The 18,714-nt window shown below is 38.9% G+C and overlaps 3 protein-coding genes across 3 annotated transcripts in view; 1 reads left to right on the top strand and 2 right to left on the bottom strand.

Moving 5' to 3' along the window:
• Positions 1 to 1,691, bottom strand: part of RAD9B (RAD9 checkpoint clamp component B) — a 38,226-nt gene extending 36,535 nt beyond the window's left edge. Inside the window, exon 1 of the mRNA XM_028116421.2 lies at positions 1,640 to 1,691. Within this exon, the coding sequence (XP_027972222.1) occupies positions 1,640 to 1,676 (37 nt within the window). The 5' untranslated portion in view covers positions 1,677 to 1,691. The remainder of the gene's footprint in view (positions 1 to 1,639) is intronic.
• Positions 1,692 to 1,866: 175 nt separating this feature from the next.
• Positions 1,867 to 9,273, top strand: VPS29 (VPS29 retromer complex component). The gene is made up of 4 exons (XM_028116424.2): positions 1,867 to 1,972; positions 6,246 to 6,437; positions 8,607 to 8,842; positions 9,080 to 9,273. The coding sequence occupies exons 1-4, from the start codon at positions 1,970 to 1,972 to the stop codon at positions 9,195 to 9,197; spliced, it is 549 nt and encodes a 182-aa protein (XP_027972225.1). The 5' UTR covers positions 1,867 to 1,969; the 3' UTR covers positions 9,198 to 9,273.
• A 1,078-nt stretch (positions 9,274 to 10,351) lies between these two features.
• Positions 10,352 to 18,556, bottom strand: FAM216A (family with sequence similarity 216 member A). The gene is made up of 7 exons (XM_028116668.2): positions 18,236 to 18,556; positions 16,680 to 16,717; positions 14,012 to 14,133; positions 12,775 to 12,904; positions 12,512 to 12,695; positions 11,878 to 11,960; positions 10,352 to 10,729 (listed from the first exon to the last, which is right to left on the bottom strand). Exons 1-7 carry the CDS (start codon positions 18,325 to 18,327, stop codon positions 10,617 to 10,619), a joined length of 762 nt encoding a protein of 253 aa, XP_027972469.1. The 5' UTR covers positions 18,328 to 18,556; the 3' UTR covers positions 10,352 to 10,616.
• Between the last annotated feature and the right edge of the window lie 158 nt (positions 18,557 to 18,714).

The following is an 18,714-nucleotide window of genomic DNA, read 5'->3' on the forward strand; positions in this document are numbered from 1 at the left end:
ACCTGCCCCCCCCAAAAAAAAGAAGTGTGAAAACACAGCATGGAGGGATTTGAAGGGACTTAATAACTTCAGGGGTGGCAAGGTCAAAAAAAGTCACGAGAGAGAAATTAGAGGCATTCAAGATGCATCTCTGATATTTGAGGGTAGCATGCAAGATGCCAGATCTTCCCACCAAACACACTCAGATGCCCTGTAAGGAAGAGAGGCTAGGCTGGGTGACCTATTTGTCTAATCTGATACGACACTGTTAATATTCTTAAGAACTATGAATAAGTACAAAATGTGGCAAACACATAGAGGATATTATGCAAAGCCCACATGGATATTATGTGAGGCCCACGTTGGGCTCCATGCTCAGCATGAACTCTGCCCCTCTCTTTCTCTTCCCCCACTTGTGCTCTCTCTCTCTCTCAAATAGATAGATAAATAAATAAATAAACAAAGTGGATGACCACACCAATCCATAGAACAGTAGAAAAAAGAAAAGATTCCAGAACATAAAATCAGATTATAATGCTTAAGAATCAGAAGTGTGTGCATTGGGGGTGCCAGCCTGAAACTAAGATGGGATGATGGGGGGGTGAGGGGAGATGGAGGCATTTCTCCCTTTTTAGCACTTCACATTCAACACTTTTTCCTGGAGTTGCCTGACGCAGACCTTTCACTCATCTGATGACTAGTTTTTGAGCACCCACTATGTTCCGAGCACAACCCACTGTGATGGGGGTAGAGCAATGAACAGGACAGGAACAGCTCCTGCCCTCACAGTGCCTTGCCTACAGTCCAGGAGGAAAAGCAAAAACAATCATAGAAATAGTTGTTTATTGAGAACCGAGCTATACACTGCGAGAGAACTTCTAGAACGCTAAGAACCTGTAACAGCTGGGAGCTTGTGCTTCCCTTTCCTATTCTTTACCACCGTTCCATGGATGGCCTCAACCCAGGGGAAGCTAACCATGACACAAGACGCCATTCTACGATCACTTCCAGGTTACAATCCGTAGGAAACCATTCTTTTCTTAAACAGAGACATTCCGGAGTAACTTAACGTTTAAGTACATTCCCATCTATTATTGAGCTCTTTACGTGCATCTGTTTCATTCCTACAACAAGCCCTGTGACGAAAATGCTGTTATTATTCTCATTTTTACAGATGAGGAAACTGAGCCCCACAGTGATTCAGTGGTTTGTCCCAGGTCATACACCGAAAAATGGTAGAATCTAGAATAAAAACCAGGTTTTCCTCTGTGGCACTAAAATACTTTCTGCTTTCCTCGTGGCACTAAAATACTTTTTACTGTCTAAGCATCATTTTTTCCCCCAACTCCTCCTCACGCAGTCCTTATCATTCCGAGTTTGAGGCCCACATTCCCAATCTCTGTTCCAGTGGTGCAGTTTCATTTCATGGACACCGAGGACAATGAATACTATGCATAAATAAATGCAAACGGACCCTCTTCCTCCTCTTGGAAGCTACTAGGAGCCTGGGTGGGTGGCGGCTGTTCAGTGCCAGGCCTTGTGTCGCCAGCCCCTTTGCATAAAGGACAAAGGGGAAGTCGCCCCCATGAACCTTAGTCTTTCTTTCTCTCTTTTTTTGCTTTCCCTTTTCTAATTAGGAATGCAAGAAAAGTCGCTCCACCTTTCACTTGACTGCCGCTCATCCCGCACTTCAGCATGGCCGCGGGCCCTAACAAGCCGCGCTCCAAGGCGCGCCTCTGCTCGACGGCCCCAAATGCCCGGATGTCGCCCGCTCTTTTCGAAGCTTCGAGATGTTACACCTCCCGCCCCCACGCCACCATTTCCCAAAGAGCATCTGTTTTACGGCGGGGAAGGGCCTCTGCGGGCCTCCGTAGGCTGTCTCCTGCCGACACCATCTGTCATTGGCTGAGAGCGAGGTGGGCGGGGCGCCGAGGAGCCCGAGGAAGAAGGCGGCGGCGGCGGTGGTGACTGAGCGGAGCCCAGTGACAGGATGGTGAGGACGACAGATGCGGCGACCGAGGCCTAGCTGTCGGCCGCGGTGCTGCGTCCTTGGGAGCAGCTGGGAGTCTCTAGGCGAGGGCGTGGGCCATTACGGGGGTCGTGGCGGGCGCAGCCCAGGGCCAGGCCTGGAGAAGGCCTAGGGGAAGGGCAGGGGAGGATAAGGAGCAGCCACCTCTGGCTGCGGCCCGCGCTGGCTTCACAGCCCCGCCCCAGGGGCCAGAGGACGCCCGAGGGGAAAGGGGCCCCTCTCAGCGGCTCGTCCTGTCACGAGACCCGCACGCCCGAGTCGGGAAAGGCCTTTGGGCCTGGGCCTCCAGCGCCCCCGAGAAAGGGGCACGGTACCCCCCCTTTTCCAGATGTTTCCCTACTCCTTTCCCTTAAAAGGCACCTCCGGCTGGTTGGGGTGTACCGGTTGTCACCCGCATGTGTTGAAAGCTGGCTTCTTGGATGCAAAACGGGAAGTAACGAGCAGAATCCCCTATCCATTTTGGTTTGCCATCCGGGGAAAAGGCGTACAAACTGTGCCCTTCGCCCTTGAAATAAAGTGCTGCTGCCATTGAAATGTAGCGAGTCCTCAGGGGACTGGATTTGGCTCTTAGAATGGTTGGAACTATTGTTTCCTAAATGGTTTATGAGCTCCTTGAAATTAGAAAATTTTGTGAATATGTGTGTTTTTCCAGGTAAGGAGCCAGTATGGCGCCAAGGGGTACGTTGGGGAATTTTACCTCCGTCGTTCATCAGATTGCCCAGCCAGCTTCAAGGCTGGCCCCCCACCCGCTGGCCTCCAATAGGTTTCCGCCCCTAAGACCTTCCTAGTAAAAACTCAGGAGGTGCTACTGGAGAGGGCTCGTAGCTGTAATCAGATTTTCAGAGATGCCCTTCACCCCCTAAAAAGTTAAGAACGTGTTCAAAAAGGAGCTCAGATTATCTTGCTATTTGTGTTGATGAGGGTAACTCTAAAGGGACTTTTCTTTTTGATGAGCATCCATTGCATTTTTAAGATTATCACGATTCTGACAAGCATAGCCTTTGAGGTGGCTTATAGATGTGACAGCCACAGATTTATGGTTTATGCTTCTTTAACGTCTTGTATAAGTGAAAGGCTTTAATCCCGTTTTTGATTTTTGCTTCTAAACAGACTCCAGTTTAGAGTGATCGGTTTACAGTAATTTTGAGACAGTTTTGAGAAGATGACATATGATTCCATACTCATGTTTCTAAAGGTTTTTTTGAAAGATGAACACTTTTTTAGGGTAGTTATACTGGAACATAACTTGTCACCTGAGATAGAACTGGGTAAAATTTAGCATTAGCTGATTCTTTTATGATTAAAAATCTTTCATTTGGCAAAGTAGACTAGAAATGTTCAACACTCAGTAGTGTCCAGAGCCTATGGGCAGCAAATTCAGCTGTGGAGAAGGTCCAGTTTTAGCTGGAGGAATGTGTTTGGTTTTTTATCATCTTTAGTTGGTGACTTCACCATCTGATAATGTATTCAGAGTGCTGTGTTAGATCTATACAAGATAATGATCTAGCTGCAGCATAAATTTTCCAGCTACTAGAATTTGAGCATAAGAGAATTAAAACCAGTATACTTGAGGAATAATTAGTCCTTAAGAATCCACAAAATGTTAGCTTTCTTTTACATTGTTCCTGATGAATTTTCCAAATTGTCCTATAAAATTCTAAACAGCAGGAAACGAAAGGGAAGGGAGTCAACATAGAGAATAAGATTAGAAGTAGAAAAAATTGACAAGGCAGATTTTTTTTTTTTAACAGTGTGTGTGTGTCATGTTTAAAAATACAGCAAATGGTTCTTTTGGTATTGTTTTGAGCAAAGCCAGTTTTTAACATTTTCTTTCATAACACTCAAATCATTAACAATTGTTTGCATATTCATTTGATACGAGTTTTTTGTTGCTCTGTTTTTGGTTTCTTTTCGTTGCTTTCTTTTAACATTGGTCATGTTTCACCCTTTTTTTTCATTCCCCTGTCTGCAATCAACTTCTTCATTCCACTAAGGCTGGGCACAGAGTAAGTTTCTTCTCCTAGCTCGTACTAACAACGGTGGTCGGGTGGCTGATTACTGGGATTTTCACCCTTTTACAGTCTATCCAACAGGAAGTAGCCAAATTCCTATGCTTTGATTGGGTTGGTTCTTTATTTGAATTTAACAAGACTGCCATTTCCAGGATCTTTTGCTGTCTCAAAAGACTATAAACTTTGTCTAACTTGAACTGTCCAAAGTGTGGAATTTGGGCAAGGACATTCCTCAAAGTATGACATTTGTTATGTGACACTGTTTCCCCAATAACTTAGTCACCTACATGAAACAGGAGTCTTAGTAAGAATCTTTACTAGTTTGAAATAATTTTTGTTTGCTCATTCGTATAGTTATATCTTTAAACTGCTAATAATCTGGATACACTTTGGCATAATCCATAATACATGATAGAATTTAGGTCATCGATCATTATAAAGTATCATGTCATACTAATACTCTTTTTAGCACATTCAGATTGAACAGCTCGTTCATTTATCAGTCCCAAAGACTATCATCCTGCAATAGACATAGACCCTTTATGAGTTTGAGGTTCTTTTTTTTTTAATATAGAAATCTATTTTTTGCCTTTTCCTCATATGCCAGCTGCCTACATTAACTATGTACTTCAGTCCCTGTCTGAAGGGATCCCCCTCTAAAAATGAAGATTGTTCTCTCTCCAGGTACTTTTGCATTGATTACCAATGAGGGTGGAAACTTCATAGTGGTTTTTAGTTTTACACTAAGATGTTTTATCCACTAAGATCTGGATTGAAACAAGTCATTGAACAAATACCAGCTGAAACTACTCTTTAAAAAGAAGAAACTTTTTAACAATTTATTTTTAAAGTGTGCTAGTTTTGTAACCTTGTGTTACTTCAATTACTCTGTGTCCTTTGTAATCATGTTGATATTTGTTGCAAGATGAATCAAGTTTGTTTAATAATTTTAGTTTCACACATTTTGTTTTGATTAAGTTTAAAAGTCTATGGTGGCAAAACTTTTCTGTTTTTATTCTACTTTAGATACTTAATGTTTTCTTGGATGATATTAAGGAATCGTCATGCCGTCTTTAAAAGCAGTTAAAGGGCATGTACATTTATGGATGGGATGTCTGTGTGGGAAAACATCCTGTTACAGAATGAAGGTGTTTATACTAATCAACATGAAGAAATTGATTGTTGTCCTTTGGACGATAAATAGTTAAAATGACCTTTTGACAATATTCCATTAAATGACTGAATTAAGTAATGTTTATATGTCAATATTTTAAATTGTAAAATTAAAAGTTTTACAGGATTGAGGTTTTTTATTATACTTAAGTGCAAAATTTATTTTTGTCATCTGAGACTGTATTACAACTCTAAACCACCTCCTCCTAAATTCATCACTTATTTAGCTGATCTTTCTCTTTCTCTCTCTCTCTCTCTTTTTTTTTTTTAAATGCTCTAATGCACATGAAAGACTGTGAAGATGTTATTTTAAGTTTGGGAACCAAACTGAGGATACATAGGCCATTTAATCTAGATAGTAAACGTATGACAGTGAGGATTTCTCATAAGGAGGAGAGAACAGCGACCAGAATTCAAAAGCACGGGTTTGTCCTATTGAAACTCTTTGAAACATAGGCTGTTTTTATTCCTTTGTACTATATAGCTAGTAGTTTTTAGTATAAAAAATATTGTAAATTTTGGCTACTTTTCCTCCAAATAGTTTCAGTCTAGTAAACATAAATTACAGAATTAAGTTTTTTCTCTGTCGCTACATTTTTAACAATTCTCTTTAATGTTCCTGGAACATCGGAATCAGTACACTATGTTTTACATTATAGCTGCAGAAATATGAATTACCCTGTCACTCAAAAATGCCAAATTTCATAGGACCCCACAGTATATTTTTCATTTTGCAATTTTTTAAATTCAGTCATTTATAGGTCTCTAGATGAATTGCTTGAGAAAGCCTGGTTTTATTCTTGGTAAATAGAATGATGACTGTATTGTGTATACACACTGTTTATGACCAAAATAAAATAAAGATGATTAGAACAGAGTATGTTACCATGTGTGTCTTTGTTTAAATGGTCATGGTAAGAACTGTATGGATAACTTCCGCTTCTTTGGGTTCTGAAATCTCTGCTTAGTTTAAAGGGGAGTTAAGAGAGGAGAACATCTTGTTTTGACGTCATGTTTGACATTACACCTTGTCTCTCCTTGACACTTTAAAGTTGGTGTTGGTATTAGGAGACCTGCACATCCCACACCGGTGCAACAGTTTGCCGGCTAAATTCAAAAAACTGCTGGTGCCAGGAAAGATTCAGCACATTCTCTGTACTGGAAACCTTTGCACCAAAGAGAGTTATGACTATCTCAAGACTCTGGCCGGTGATGTTCATATTGTGAGAGGAGACTTCGATGAGGTGATGTATTTCTCTTTACATTCACAAATATTTCTTTTCTTGATTCTTACATATATAAGCGTTATCCTTTACACCTGAGTTTTGCAGTTGTTGAGGGTTTTTTGTTGTTGTTGCTAACTTCCCAAATACAAATTTACTACACCTACTTGTCCCTTACTCTTTGAAAATCACTGATGTTAGACTACTCGGTAAGTATATTAAATACTTGTTCTAAACTAAATTGATTGGTGCACCTGGGTGGCTCAGTCATTAAGCATCTGCCTTCAGCTCAGGTCATGATCCCAGGGCTCTGGGATCGAGCCCTGCTTCGGACTCCCTGCTCCGTGGGAAGCCTGTTCTCCCTCTCCCACTCCCCCTGTTGTGTTCCCTCTCTCGCTGTGTCTCTGTCAAATAAATAAATAAATCTTTAAAAAATAAATAAAATCTTTAAAAAATTAATAGATATGGAATAAAAGTGATTTTGTCACTTTTTTATAGTACTATCATTTAGTTTATATTTTTATTACAGACTTCTCACCACCACCGCTGCTATCCTGATCCTGTTCCAAGCCACCAAATCACTTTCCTGTATTCCAGCTTTCTCATTCTACCCTTCCTCCCTCCATAGTTTGTTCTCCAAGTAGCAACCAGTGTGATCCTTTTTAGGTGAAGTAAGATCACATCACCACTATGCTGAAAACCCTACTGTGCCTCTCTAACTTGAGGGTTAACTACAAAGGGGCATGAGGAAGTTTGGGAGGTGATAAAACTGTTCTGCGTCTTGATTGTGGCAGAGCTTACATAACTATGCATTTGTCAAATCCCCTTAAATTGTACACTAAAAAGAGTAATTTTACTGTATGTGAATTATACCTCAATAAACCTGACTTTAAAGAACAAAGTTAGAAGTTCTGGGATTGCAGCTTTGTCTATTAGTTCATAATGAGATTTTAGGCAAATTATATCCTTTCTGACCTTAGTTTCCTCTTATGTAAATATGATTGGAATAGATGATTTTTAAGATCCCAACCCATACTAACATTATATGATTTAGCATGATAAATCTGATGTGTGAAGAATTTCCTTTGTATTTCCGGTAAGCTTTTTCATAAATCAGTTAACTTCATTGGTGCTGTTTACTGGGGTTCCTTTATACCAAACTGAATAAGCATAATGTCTTTTTCTTTAGTGGATTTTTTTTTTTTTAAGATTATTTATTTATTTATTTATTTGACAGAGAGAGACACAGTGAGAGAAGGAACACAAGCAGGGGGAGTGGGAGAGGGAGAAGCAGGCTTCCCACGGAGCAGGGAGCCTGACATGGGCCTCGATCCCAGGACCGTGGGATCATGACCTGAGCCAAAGGCAGACGCTTAACGACTGAGCCACCCAGGCGCCCTCTTTATAGTGGATTTTAAAAAAAGAGTTCAGATAAATCTTTCACCTGGGGGCAAAAGACAGGGAGATGAGAAGGGAAGGGGCAGATTTCTTGTCAATAAATAGAATATAGGTTTGGTTGGTTAAAAACATATTTGCAGTTCTGTTTGTGTTATGCTAAAGAGAGTTTCAGTAGCAAGAATTAAAATTTTTTGCTTCTGATTTGGCTCAACCACTTACTAACGTGTGACCTTGGGCAAGTTATTTTAACCTCTCTTTGCCTCAGTTTCCTCATCCATAAAATGGGGATCATAACAGAAGCTACCTCTTAGGACTGTCAGTATTAAATAGGTTGATATTTATAAAGCCCTTAGTGCCTGCTTCATACTAAGTGCTATATGGGTGTTAACTATCATTATTATTTGAAGCCATCTATATAATAAAGTCTGGGCTATAATTTGAACACACTTAGCTTATAGGTCATATGCCTAGGATTCTTAGGTAGAGGAAACTCACAAATATGGGGGAATAATTATTCTCTACAGCATTCCCCAAAGAACCCATATTCTGTTAAAAAAAGAAAAAGATAAACACGAGGCAGGGATTCCTTGATAAATTCCAGTTTACCTGGAATAAGTTATGTTTTGAGCATAGTTGTAGTCTTAGAGACTGAGGAGAAATCAAATATTTAATAAATGTGTTGGTTGGGGAGCACTGTATCAAAATATCCACATGGGATTGAGTATTTAACCAGGTTTTTTAAACATGAATATCTCTAAATATATATATATATACTTATGTCTCTTATTTTAGAATCTGAATTATCCAGAACAGAAAGTTGTGACTGTTGGGCAGTTCAAAATTGGTTTGATCCATGGGCATCAAGTTATTCCATGGGGAGATATGGCCAGCTTAGCCCTGTTGCAGAGGCAGTTTGATGTGGACATTCTTATCTCGGGACACACACACAAATTTGAAGCATTTGAGCATGAAAATAAATTCTACATTAACCCAGGTTCTGCCACTGGAGCATATAATGCCTTGGAAACGTAAGTAGTAATTTGAGGATTTGGGAATTTTTTAAAGTTAATAATTGCATGTGTGACATTTCATAAAGGAGAAATGCAACCATTTCAATAATTATAGCCTTTTGGGCAATCTTCTTTTGGTGATTATTTTCAATATGTAACAACTAGAATTCTTGAATCCAAACTGTTGTAAATTGAAATTTTTAGTGCTGGTGCTTTTTAGTACAAAACACTGACATTATTTATATTTTCTTCCAGAAATATTATTCCTTCATTTGTGTTAATGGACATCCAGGCTTCTACAGTTGTCACTTACGTGTATCAGCTAATTGGAGATGATGTGAAAGTAGAACGAATTGAATATAAAAAGTCTTAAAAGCCAGGCCTGTCTTGCTGGGTTTTTTTTTCATTACCGTTCAAATCAAGTAATTAAACGTTTATGAGCTACAAAATTGTATCACTTTTTTAATATTTTGCAGTAAAATATATCATCTTCTGTTAATACAATGTTCTAAGCTTCTTGTAAACTATAAGAATATGTTCCGTTTCCATATATGATTTCTCTGAGGAAATGTCCATCATACAGTAAATGGTCCCATGCTAAGAAAAATGTACCCTTGTAAATATCTTCAAAGTTGATATCTGGAACTTTATTACAAAAGTAGTGCATGAGGAAAAAGAATCTAGACTTTCTTGTATACACTTTTCTCTCCAGTAATAAACAGTTACTTTTCATTTATACTTTCTTGATAAACTGTTTTAATTTTTAAAAATCATAAAAATTACAGACCATATGAAACTGCACCCAAGCATCAAAGTGATGAGGTAGATGGGTTGACCTTTCGCGGCTCATTTCTTAACAATGTTCTGGGTCATAATGTTGGGCTCAGATTTGATCTTCTAAAGAATATACTATATTGGAGCGCCTGAGTAGCTCAGTCGTTAAGCGTCTGCCTTCGGCTCAGATCCTCGACCGAGCCCTGCACCGGGCTCCTTGCTCAACGGAGAGTCTGCTTCTCCGCTGCCTGTCGCTCCCCCCTGCTTGTTCTCTGTCTCTCTCTCTCTCTCACTGTCTCTGTGTCAAGTAAAATCTTTAAAAATATATATACTATATTGACATTAGCAATAATTCCTCAAACTGTTGCTTTAAATTGCCCTATTCCTGTATTTCAAGTTTTAATTTGTGTGTGTGTGTGTGTGTTTTTAGAAAGGAAGCACAGTAGAATGAATACATAATCTTCTCAGTACAGTTACTCCCAACTTACTCTAGTTTGAGAGTCCAAGCGTTTGGCAATTTTCATAAAATAGGGCAAATTGATTCTTCCATTTTTAAGTTGTATTCAAGCAGTAAATATTTATTAAACACTTTTTCTGCAAGTCTCTATCAAATGCTATTCTGTATCAGTCTATTTCAGAGCTTTCCTTAGCCCAATCAAGAAAATACTTGTAGGGGATTCTCATGTTTTTGTCTTAGGACTTACTGTAAGGTGAAAAGGAATTACACAGTTTGACAGATTTAAAGAAAAACAATTTTAAGCGACGAGAAAATTTTTAATTGTATCTAGCTAGAAATACAAGCATACATTACACATAACTCTTATTACACAAATATCAGTACGTGGAACTACATCAAACCAATTAATTACACTGTTGTAAACATTTCTGAACAAACTAAAATTACTTAATGACTTCATGGTGAATAACAATACTATCCTAAATGTAGAAAGAGGACACAATTCACAACCACTTCCCCCCTTTTGGCACCTCATCAATTCACAAGACAAGGCTGTCAAGTTCACATCAGATGTTCTCCTTGTTCTTCAATTGACATCGATTGCATACACTTATTTAGTAAATCTTCTTCCTTTTTTTCTTCATTCATGTATGATTCAGAATCATTTGTAGAAACTGAAAGAAAAATAAGAGTTTATAATGTCTGTTTTGGAAATAAAGGTGTATTTCATCCTGAAAATTGAGATTTGTATATAAAAACCACCTTCAAAATGACCTACCTTAGTAATAAGGCTTTCACAAAAATCGCCTGCAATTTTCAAAACTTAACCACTTCCCCCTTCCCCCAAATCTCTTACTTTTTAAAATAAGATACCCAGTAAGTACTGTATTCAAGCCAAGTTATTGTATAGCAAATTTTCTGTTACTAAGTCCTATTTTGTCTTTGCTCGTCCAAATCTTTTGGGTACGGGAAGGTCATAGCTTCAGCATTCTCCTCTCTTTAAGCATTAAGTTCCTACTCCTCTCTCTTCTCTCAGGGACCACAGGGACTTTCCCCCTACCTGGGGTTCCTCCAGCTATTATCTTTGGACACAGACTCACTTTCTCCCCTGCCATTTCCCTCATTTCTTGGACTGTCACAGCAATGGGATAGGAGTTCAGAAGGCCTAACTTCCCTACTTCTATCTACTTCCCTACTCATTGTAGGAACAGCTACAAAATTGTTTAACTTCCACTTAATCCTTTCCACTTTGTCAATTCTGAAGAATACCTCTGAGCATTCTTTCTTCCCCTTTTGCCCTTTTCATTTTGTAGTATTCTGCATTTGTACGATCCTTTATGCTGATATCTACCAACTCTGGATTTCTTGGAGTTGCTTCGCAAAATTTTGATACCACTGGGTTGGCTTGCTTCCACTGGTTTGTTGAATATTAAACAAAATTATAGAGGTGATACAGCCCTTCATAAACTATGATGCCATACAAAATATGTTGTCCATCCAAAAATGGCACTATCTCATAAAAGTGCTATGGCTTGAAAAAGTCATGTTAGTGGCTCTGGGTTCTAACAAATTCATTCTGTTAAGTCTCTGACCTTGCTATTATAAATACCTTTGTTTAGAAGTACCTTGAATCTTACTCCCCTGAGCAGTATGTTCTTTTAAGTGAAAGCAGAAACTGTATTTCATACTCATTTGGAGAATTAAAAGCAAATCACATTCTACATTTTTAATGTCTTCTGTAATAGAAATGAAATTATTGGGTTTAATATTTTTTTAAGCATAAGAGCTTTCAAAATGCATATTTTTAAAATTTCACATTTACCTGATTGCATGAACAGTTTTCCTGGTTTCCTAAAAATCTTCAGTGACTTACATCTTGTTTTAGATGCATATCCAGTTTTTAAACTATAAGAAAGAGAAGCATCTTAATTGGAACCAGCAAAATCAACAGCTGTCTAATGCATGTGGAAGACCATACAAATTCTTTTTATTAAGCTGCCAGCTTCACCAAAAAGATTCTTGCAGTCTCCTTTGACTTACTAACCCTGAAACGCAAAGCTAACTATTGTAGTGCAGGTTGAATAATCAGGCTGCTGCTTTTTTTTTTTTTCTTATTTCCTTTTCTTGTTTATAGTAATCTGTGCAGAAGCAACCATATGCTCCTTTTGGAAATGTTTGTATTATTTTGAATTTGAGTGGGAATTACTGAAAAGGGCAGACTTGCAGATCTCTAGCTGATCAAGAAATTTTTACAGTTCCACAAAATGTGTTCTAAAAGGAGTGGCATATCCCAGTCAGATCAGTAAAGAGACTGTAAGATCCTTTTGTGCTTTCTGTCTAACCTATTCTGAATTTAGCCAAATGAACTTATTAGGAAACAAGCTTTAATCTCAGTTAGCAACCGTTCAAATAAAATTGGGCTATATTTTCCTCCTTTTAAACCATAAGAAACAGACCCTTCTTTGTTTCTCGCTGGTCGCCAAAGGGAATGCTGTAGGATCATTTCAGGCGCGGGTGCAACTGCCATGTTAGGAGGCCCCGAGTCCACTCTCTCCAGCTGGTGTCGCCATGTGGTGCAGGGGTAATGCTGCTTCTGGGAGGAACGAGAACTGAGGCGGCTCTTGTGATGACTGAGGAAACCTGTCATACAGATCACCTCTGTTAGAAGACTCTCTGGTTTCTTGTGAGAACTAGTGAGAAACTAATGAGGTGCACCTGCCTGGCTTTTGGGAGCTGTGCTGGATCACATGCATGTACTGCCTCCTCATTAACGTCCGCAGATAGTTCGCATTATAGATCTTAGCAATGCTGCACAGGTAGCGCTTCTGGCCTGTGGTGAGGTCTGGATGCTAAAAGACAAACAAGATTTATAGGCACTGCAGAACAAGAGCTTGGCAATATTCCTTATCTGAAAGGATGAATGTTCAGGAGAGCTTACCATCTGTACATTTTGCCTATTCAAATTCAACTATGCTAATCTGGCCAAAAAAAGAAAGAAATGGCCATTTAAACAGCACAAGTGAGTCTGCCTGCCATTTCCACTCAAGTGATTCAGATGCCTCTGAGGGGTGAAAACCACTACCCTAGAAGAATAAGGAGAGTAGGGATATGCTGTTCTGTGAGTCTTAGTTCCTGTGTGCCTCTCAGTGAGTGTAGGCATCTTACCTTCTAAATACAATTTTTGAGGTATCCTGTGGTATCTAAAAGCAACTCAGCTACTCTACTTAGTCTTAACTAAAGAAACAGTCTTTTCTAGCACCAGAAGAATAACTGTCTGTGTTGAACAGACTGAGGAATAGTCTATTGGTCTTTGGTAAAAGTAATTTTAACTAAGATTTTCACTTGCTGATTTTAGAAGGTAACACTTAACATGCAAGACTCCCCTGCAGATGTATGTGTGTACACACACACAGGATTTACTGAACCGAATAGGTAAATCCAGAGAAAATTCAAAATGTTGGTCAGAAAAATTGACCAATTTGCACAGACTATTGTAACCTTCATTTGCATTGCTCTCACAAGGATACTTCTGGCAGTTATGACCTTTAATGGGTAATAGAGGTTCAACAGTTGTAAAATGCTGACTGCCATTTTCTTTACTTGCTTGCTTCTAATTTTACAGACCTTCAGCGGAACCTGTGAGTTTGGGTTTCCATCTCTAGAATGTAACTTTCCTTAGGGGAGTTGAGCTTCCTGAGTAAAGGTACATTAGATCTCAAGTATCATAAAGCTCCGAAAGAAATTATATGGATATGATAAGGAATCTATAATGATAAAAATCCTTTTATTCATTTCATGAGTTTACTCAGCGGGTATTTATGGACTCTTAGACAATAGGCTGAGTGTACCTTGTCTTCTGAAGTGCCTTACCCTCTAAGTAGCTTATCTTCAATAAAAAGTTCAGCTCTGAATACACAGAATTTGGTATTTAAACAAAGTATTGGTACTTAGTATACCTTTAGAAAGGACGCATCGGTCATTGATTTAGGGATGTGAATTGCTTGAATTTGAGGAGTTTTCCACAACTCTTGCAGCTTGGCTATGTGTGTGTTCACTTTGTGTCCGTCTTTGATTCTGTCTGTAGACAAGGACATTATGTGAATTTCATGACCAAACAGCAGCTCAACAAATTGATTATTAATATCTATATATTTACATGTGTCTGTGATTATCCTGGAGTAGTAGTATGAGTCATTCTGTTAAATTTGAAGAGACTGTATGATATGGCCACTTGGTTTTAGACCATACAAAACTCTTAAGATATTTGTAAACATTTACCATATATATGTATCATAATATATAGACTACATTATTTTGAACTTAGCTGAGATATAAACTGTTGACAGTAGCTTATTTTTGTTAGCTTATTGTATGTCAGACCATATTAAACAGGAATATACATGCAGAACTTGCACTGTAAAGATTTATAACAATATTTTATCATTCGACTTTAGCATATAGTATTAAACTCAAGATAGAATAACACAAATTTTGTATCTTTAATGAGGCAGTGTTAAAAGGGCTTTGCAGAATTTTACTAAAACTTACTTTTACACAATTTCAATTATTTCAATGTTTTTAATACTGATGTGGATAGATTAAAAGAAGAGTCATTTAATAAAAATAAAAGTTGAGACATATCTAGAAGAATGAAACTAGTTTTCAGTTTCAGACATATTGAAACCAGTAACTTAATTTAGCGTATAAACTTCAGTAGCACTTTGGGGAAAAACAGTATCTGGGAAAATTTAACTAGTAAAAAACTCTTTGTAACACTCCCCTTCTCACACACTCCCTCCCTCCAGACAACTTTCTGTCACTACAGTTAGTATCACTGTAAATCAGTTTGCATTTTCTTGAGTTTGATTTAAATAGAAACATACAGTATATATTCTGATGTGTCTGACTTCTTTCCCTCAACATATTTATACTGAAATCCATCAGTGTGTGATGTGTAACAATAGTTCATTCCTTTTTATTGTTGGGTTATATTCCAACATATCACAATTTGATTATCCATCCACCTGTTGATGGACATCTGGATTGTTTCCAGTTTTAGGCTAGTATAAATAAAGCTGGCAGGACATATTTTTAAGTTAAAAGTTTGTATTTAGAAGTTGAATTAAATGAACACAATTTTGTTTCAATATTGACAACAAAGGCACTATAATTTTACATATTAAACTTTATTTCTTCAAGATTTTGACAAACTGGAGAGTTAATTCAGATAAGTAAGGGTTATATTTGCTTTACTGAAGGACTAAGGACTAACTAGTTTGCCAACAAAGGGAAAATCATCTGGAAATTATGTTATTATGACCTTTAAAATATAATTTGAAATCTATAATAATAAAAGTTTATTTTTTTAAAAAATCCTGTTTCAAGTCATAAATGTGGACTAATTATCTAAGAATATATCTTTTGTGTCCCTGCTAATCAGTATTTCTGATATGTGTATTATAGCCTGGACTAAAATTTAACTTCTCAAAAGCTTGATAACATTTCTTTACAGAAAATGAAGCATTTATAAATATTAGTTAGGGGCTCCTGGGTGGCTCAGTCAGTTAAGCATTTGACTCTTGATTTAGGGTCCGGTCACGATCTCAGGGTCTTGAGATCAAGCCCTGCATCCAGCTCCACGCTCAGCAGGAAGCCTGTTTGAGATTCTCTCTCCCTCTGCCCTCCCCCTCTCAAATAAATAAACCTTTTAAAAAAATAATAGTTAAAGAGAAACACCCAACTGAAAAATGGGCAAAGGACTTGAATAGACTTTGAATGTCTCCAAGGAAGATATACAAATGGCCAATAAGCACCTGAAAAGATGCTATCACTACTCATTAGGGAGATATAAATAAAAATAACAGTGAAGTACCATTTTATACTCATAAGGATAACTATCTTAAAAAAATGACAAGTGTTAGCTAGCATGTGGAGAAACTCGGACTGTGTGCATTGATGAGAATGTAAAATGGTGCAGCTGCTGTGGAAACAGTGTGGTGGTTCTCCAAAAATTAAACAATAATCACCATATGATCCAGCAATTCCATTTAAAAACCACATTATTTATATGTATATATGCATTTTTATGTATGTATATACACATAGATATGTGTCTGTGTGTTTTTCTCAGGTAACTGTAAGGACTATACATTTTCCAAGAAAAAGTATGAATCCAGGTTTATATATCATTGAATTAAAATTGCTCCCCCCCAAAAAAAATTAATGAGACACCGTTGGGGGTTTGTCTTACTCTCTTAATTCCAGCAGCTTTATCCTTTATTTCAAGTGAGAGGAAAAATAGCAACATTGAAGTTGTTCAAGTTAGAATTTTTCCCTTCAATTTATAAACCCCAGGCCATACTCTTTGCTTTTCAAACATCAGTTATAACACAGTTCTTTTCAGATTCATTGCTATTTTGAAGTACTCTTTTTAAAATGCTTGATGTGAAATAACAAGAGAAAAAGAACCTGCTGGATTGTCCTTTGAAAATCTTAAAGACTAATTTCACCAGGATGCTAATAAAGTCCATTTTTAAAACTCCTTTGTGTTTGTAGTTATAGCAAAATTAGCATCTCTGAACCATGTTATTTATAAGTATTATCTACTTTATATGCTCTACTTACCAATACCTTTGGAATTCTGATAAGAATGTCCAGCTGATCTGTTGGGGGGGAAAAAGGATTTAAATAGTATGTAATAATTGACAGCTTTATAAGCATTAAAGAAAGTATTTTAAATGAAAAAAGACAGTACTGTATATGCTTTTTACTTTTCATGCTCCCATCAGATGGAATATCTTGCAAATTTTGTCCTGTACTCCTGGTTATATCCTAATGGCTCCAGGCTTTTTCCAAGTGAGTTATCTGAGGTTTTTACTGTACTAGAAAGGATTTACCTTAAGCCAGATTTGGTCTTACTTTTAAGGCCCCTTAATCTAATTCCTACATTGAGCTCAATAAAGTAGTTTGGGCTTCTGTGTTATCTGTGGTATTTCCTTGCTCTATTTTTAATAAAGTAACTTGATATGGAAAAGACTATCTTGTTCTTTACTGTATGTAATTAAGGTATACTGGAACTGATAAATTGGTCTGGAATGTTTCTAGTTTTGTACAAGTTCTTTTTTCTTCTTTCAAATTAAAACAAACAGGCTTCCTTCCTGCTTCCTTCAATTTATTCAGTGACCAAGTGTTCATTGATCTCCTGATATATTAGGATCCAGCACTTAGTCAAGCACTATAATGAACAGAAAAGACAAGACCCCATCTTTAACAGTCTTCCAGGCGCACCTGGGTGGCTCAGTTGGTTAAGCGGCTGACTTGATTTGGGCTCAGGTCATAATCTCAGGGCCCTCACTCAGTGGGGAGTCTGCTTGAGGATTCTCTCTCTCCCTCTGCCCCCCCCCCGCTCCCGTGCACATCTGCACTCTCTCTCTCTCAAATAAGTAAATCTTTTTAAGAAAGTCTTCGATCCACTATATATATATATATAAAATGGTAATGGGTGCAGAAGGAGCCATGACTGTGCTTTTGGAGAGGAACACCCTGCAGCTCTCACTTTTAGGGAAGAACTGATAGAAGGGATGAGAAGGTACTGAAGACTAATTGTCTTCAGCATCCGGGAAATAACAGTAAAAAACCTGCTCAAAATAAAATGGATTTATGAAGAAAAACTTCAGTGGGAAGAAAATGTCAAGATCAAGGTGCCTCTAATATTCATAATTATCTGTCACATCGGCATTATGAATTCCCTGGACATAAAGGTGGCTAATGTCGCACACATGTAACTGATTTATTGACTTGGAAGCCCTCCGTTGAACCTCTGTTTCTGCTGGGCCCCCAACCCCCTCTTTTTGTAGAGATCCTGTGGGAGACTGCATATTTTCCAGCAGGTTTCGCAGCGCCCCCTCGGGGCAGAAAAATGCACCCAGGCAATTGTCGCAGTCCCCGCGTTTAGTCATTGCACCAACACTCACCCGTACCTCACAAGCCCTTCCCCTAAACAGTGAGTCGGCTTCCATCTGTCCCACCCCGGCCACAACAAAGGTTCTCCCCTCCTCTCACTTCAGTCCACCGGGGACCAGTCCACTGGAGCAGCCAGCTCCCACCCCCTCCTCCACAGGGGATCCCGACCCGGAGCCGGTCGTCATCCTCCCTAACCCCTCAGGGCCCCTCAGCCTCACCCGCCGCCGCCACCCCCGGTCCCGGCTACTGCGGGAGGCTCTGCGGAAGAGCTGCATTCTGTCCAGTCGGACACCGGACCCTGGCCGGGCATCTCCTCCCGGGTGCCCGGACCTCGAGCAGTGTGCGGAAGCAGCTTTCCCCTCTCCCCTCCCCCGTCGGCACGCGTGCGTCAGGCCGGGCGATATTGGGGGTGAAGAGGCCGATGCCGTATTCTAGCCCCCTCCGATGCGCTCCGGACACTGCCCGAATAGCTTCGGGAGAGCGGGGAGGGCAGATGCACGACGCTGGAATTAAGTTGGGGGAGGGGCAGGAGTTCTTTAGTTGATTGCGCGCTTGCACGGTTTGTGGAAGGGAGTAGTCACGGGAAGGAAATATACATGCCCTCTAAAACAGGAGGTGCCTTCCGGACCCTTAGTATTCCAGACCCTCTACAAATTTGCAAATCTTGACTGTCACCATATAGGTCAAACATCAGTAC

The sequence above is a fragment of the Eumetopias jubatus genome, unplaced genomic scaffold (genome assembly GCF_037043125.1).
Source record: "Eumetopias jubatus isolate StellerSeaLion01/CBP00866 unplaced genomic scaffold, mEumJub1_p1.0 scaffold_16, whole genome shotgun sequence".
Classification (NCBI taxonomy): Eukaryota; Metazoa; Chordata; class Mammalia; order Carnivora; family Otariidae; genus Eumetopias; species Eumetopias jubatus.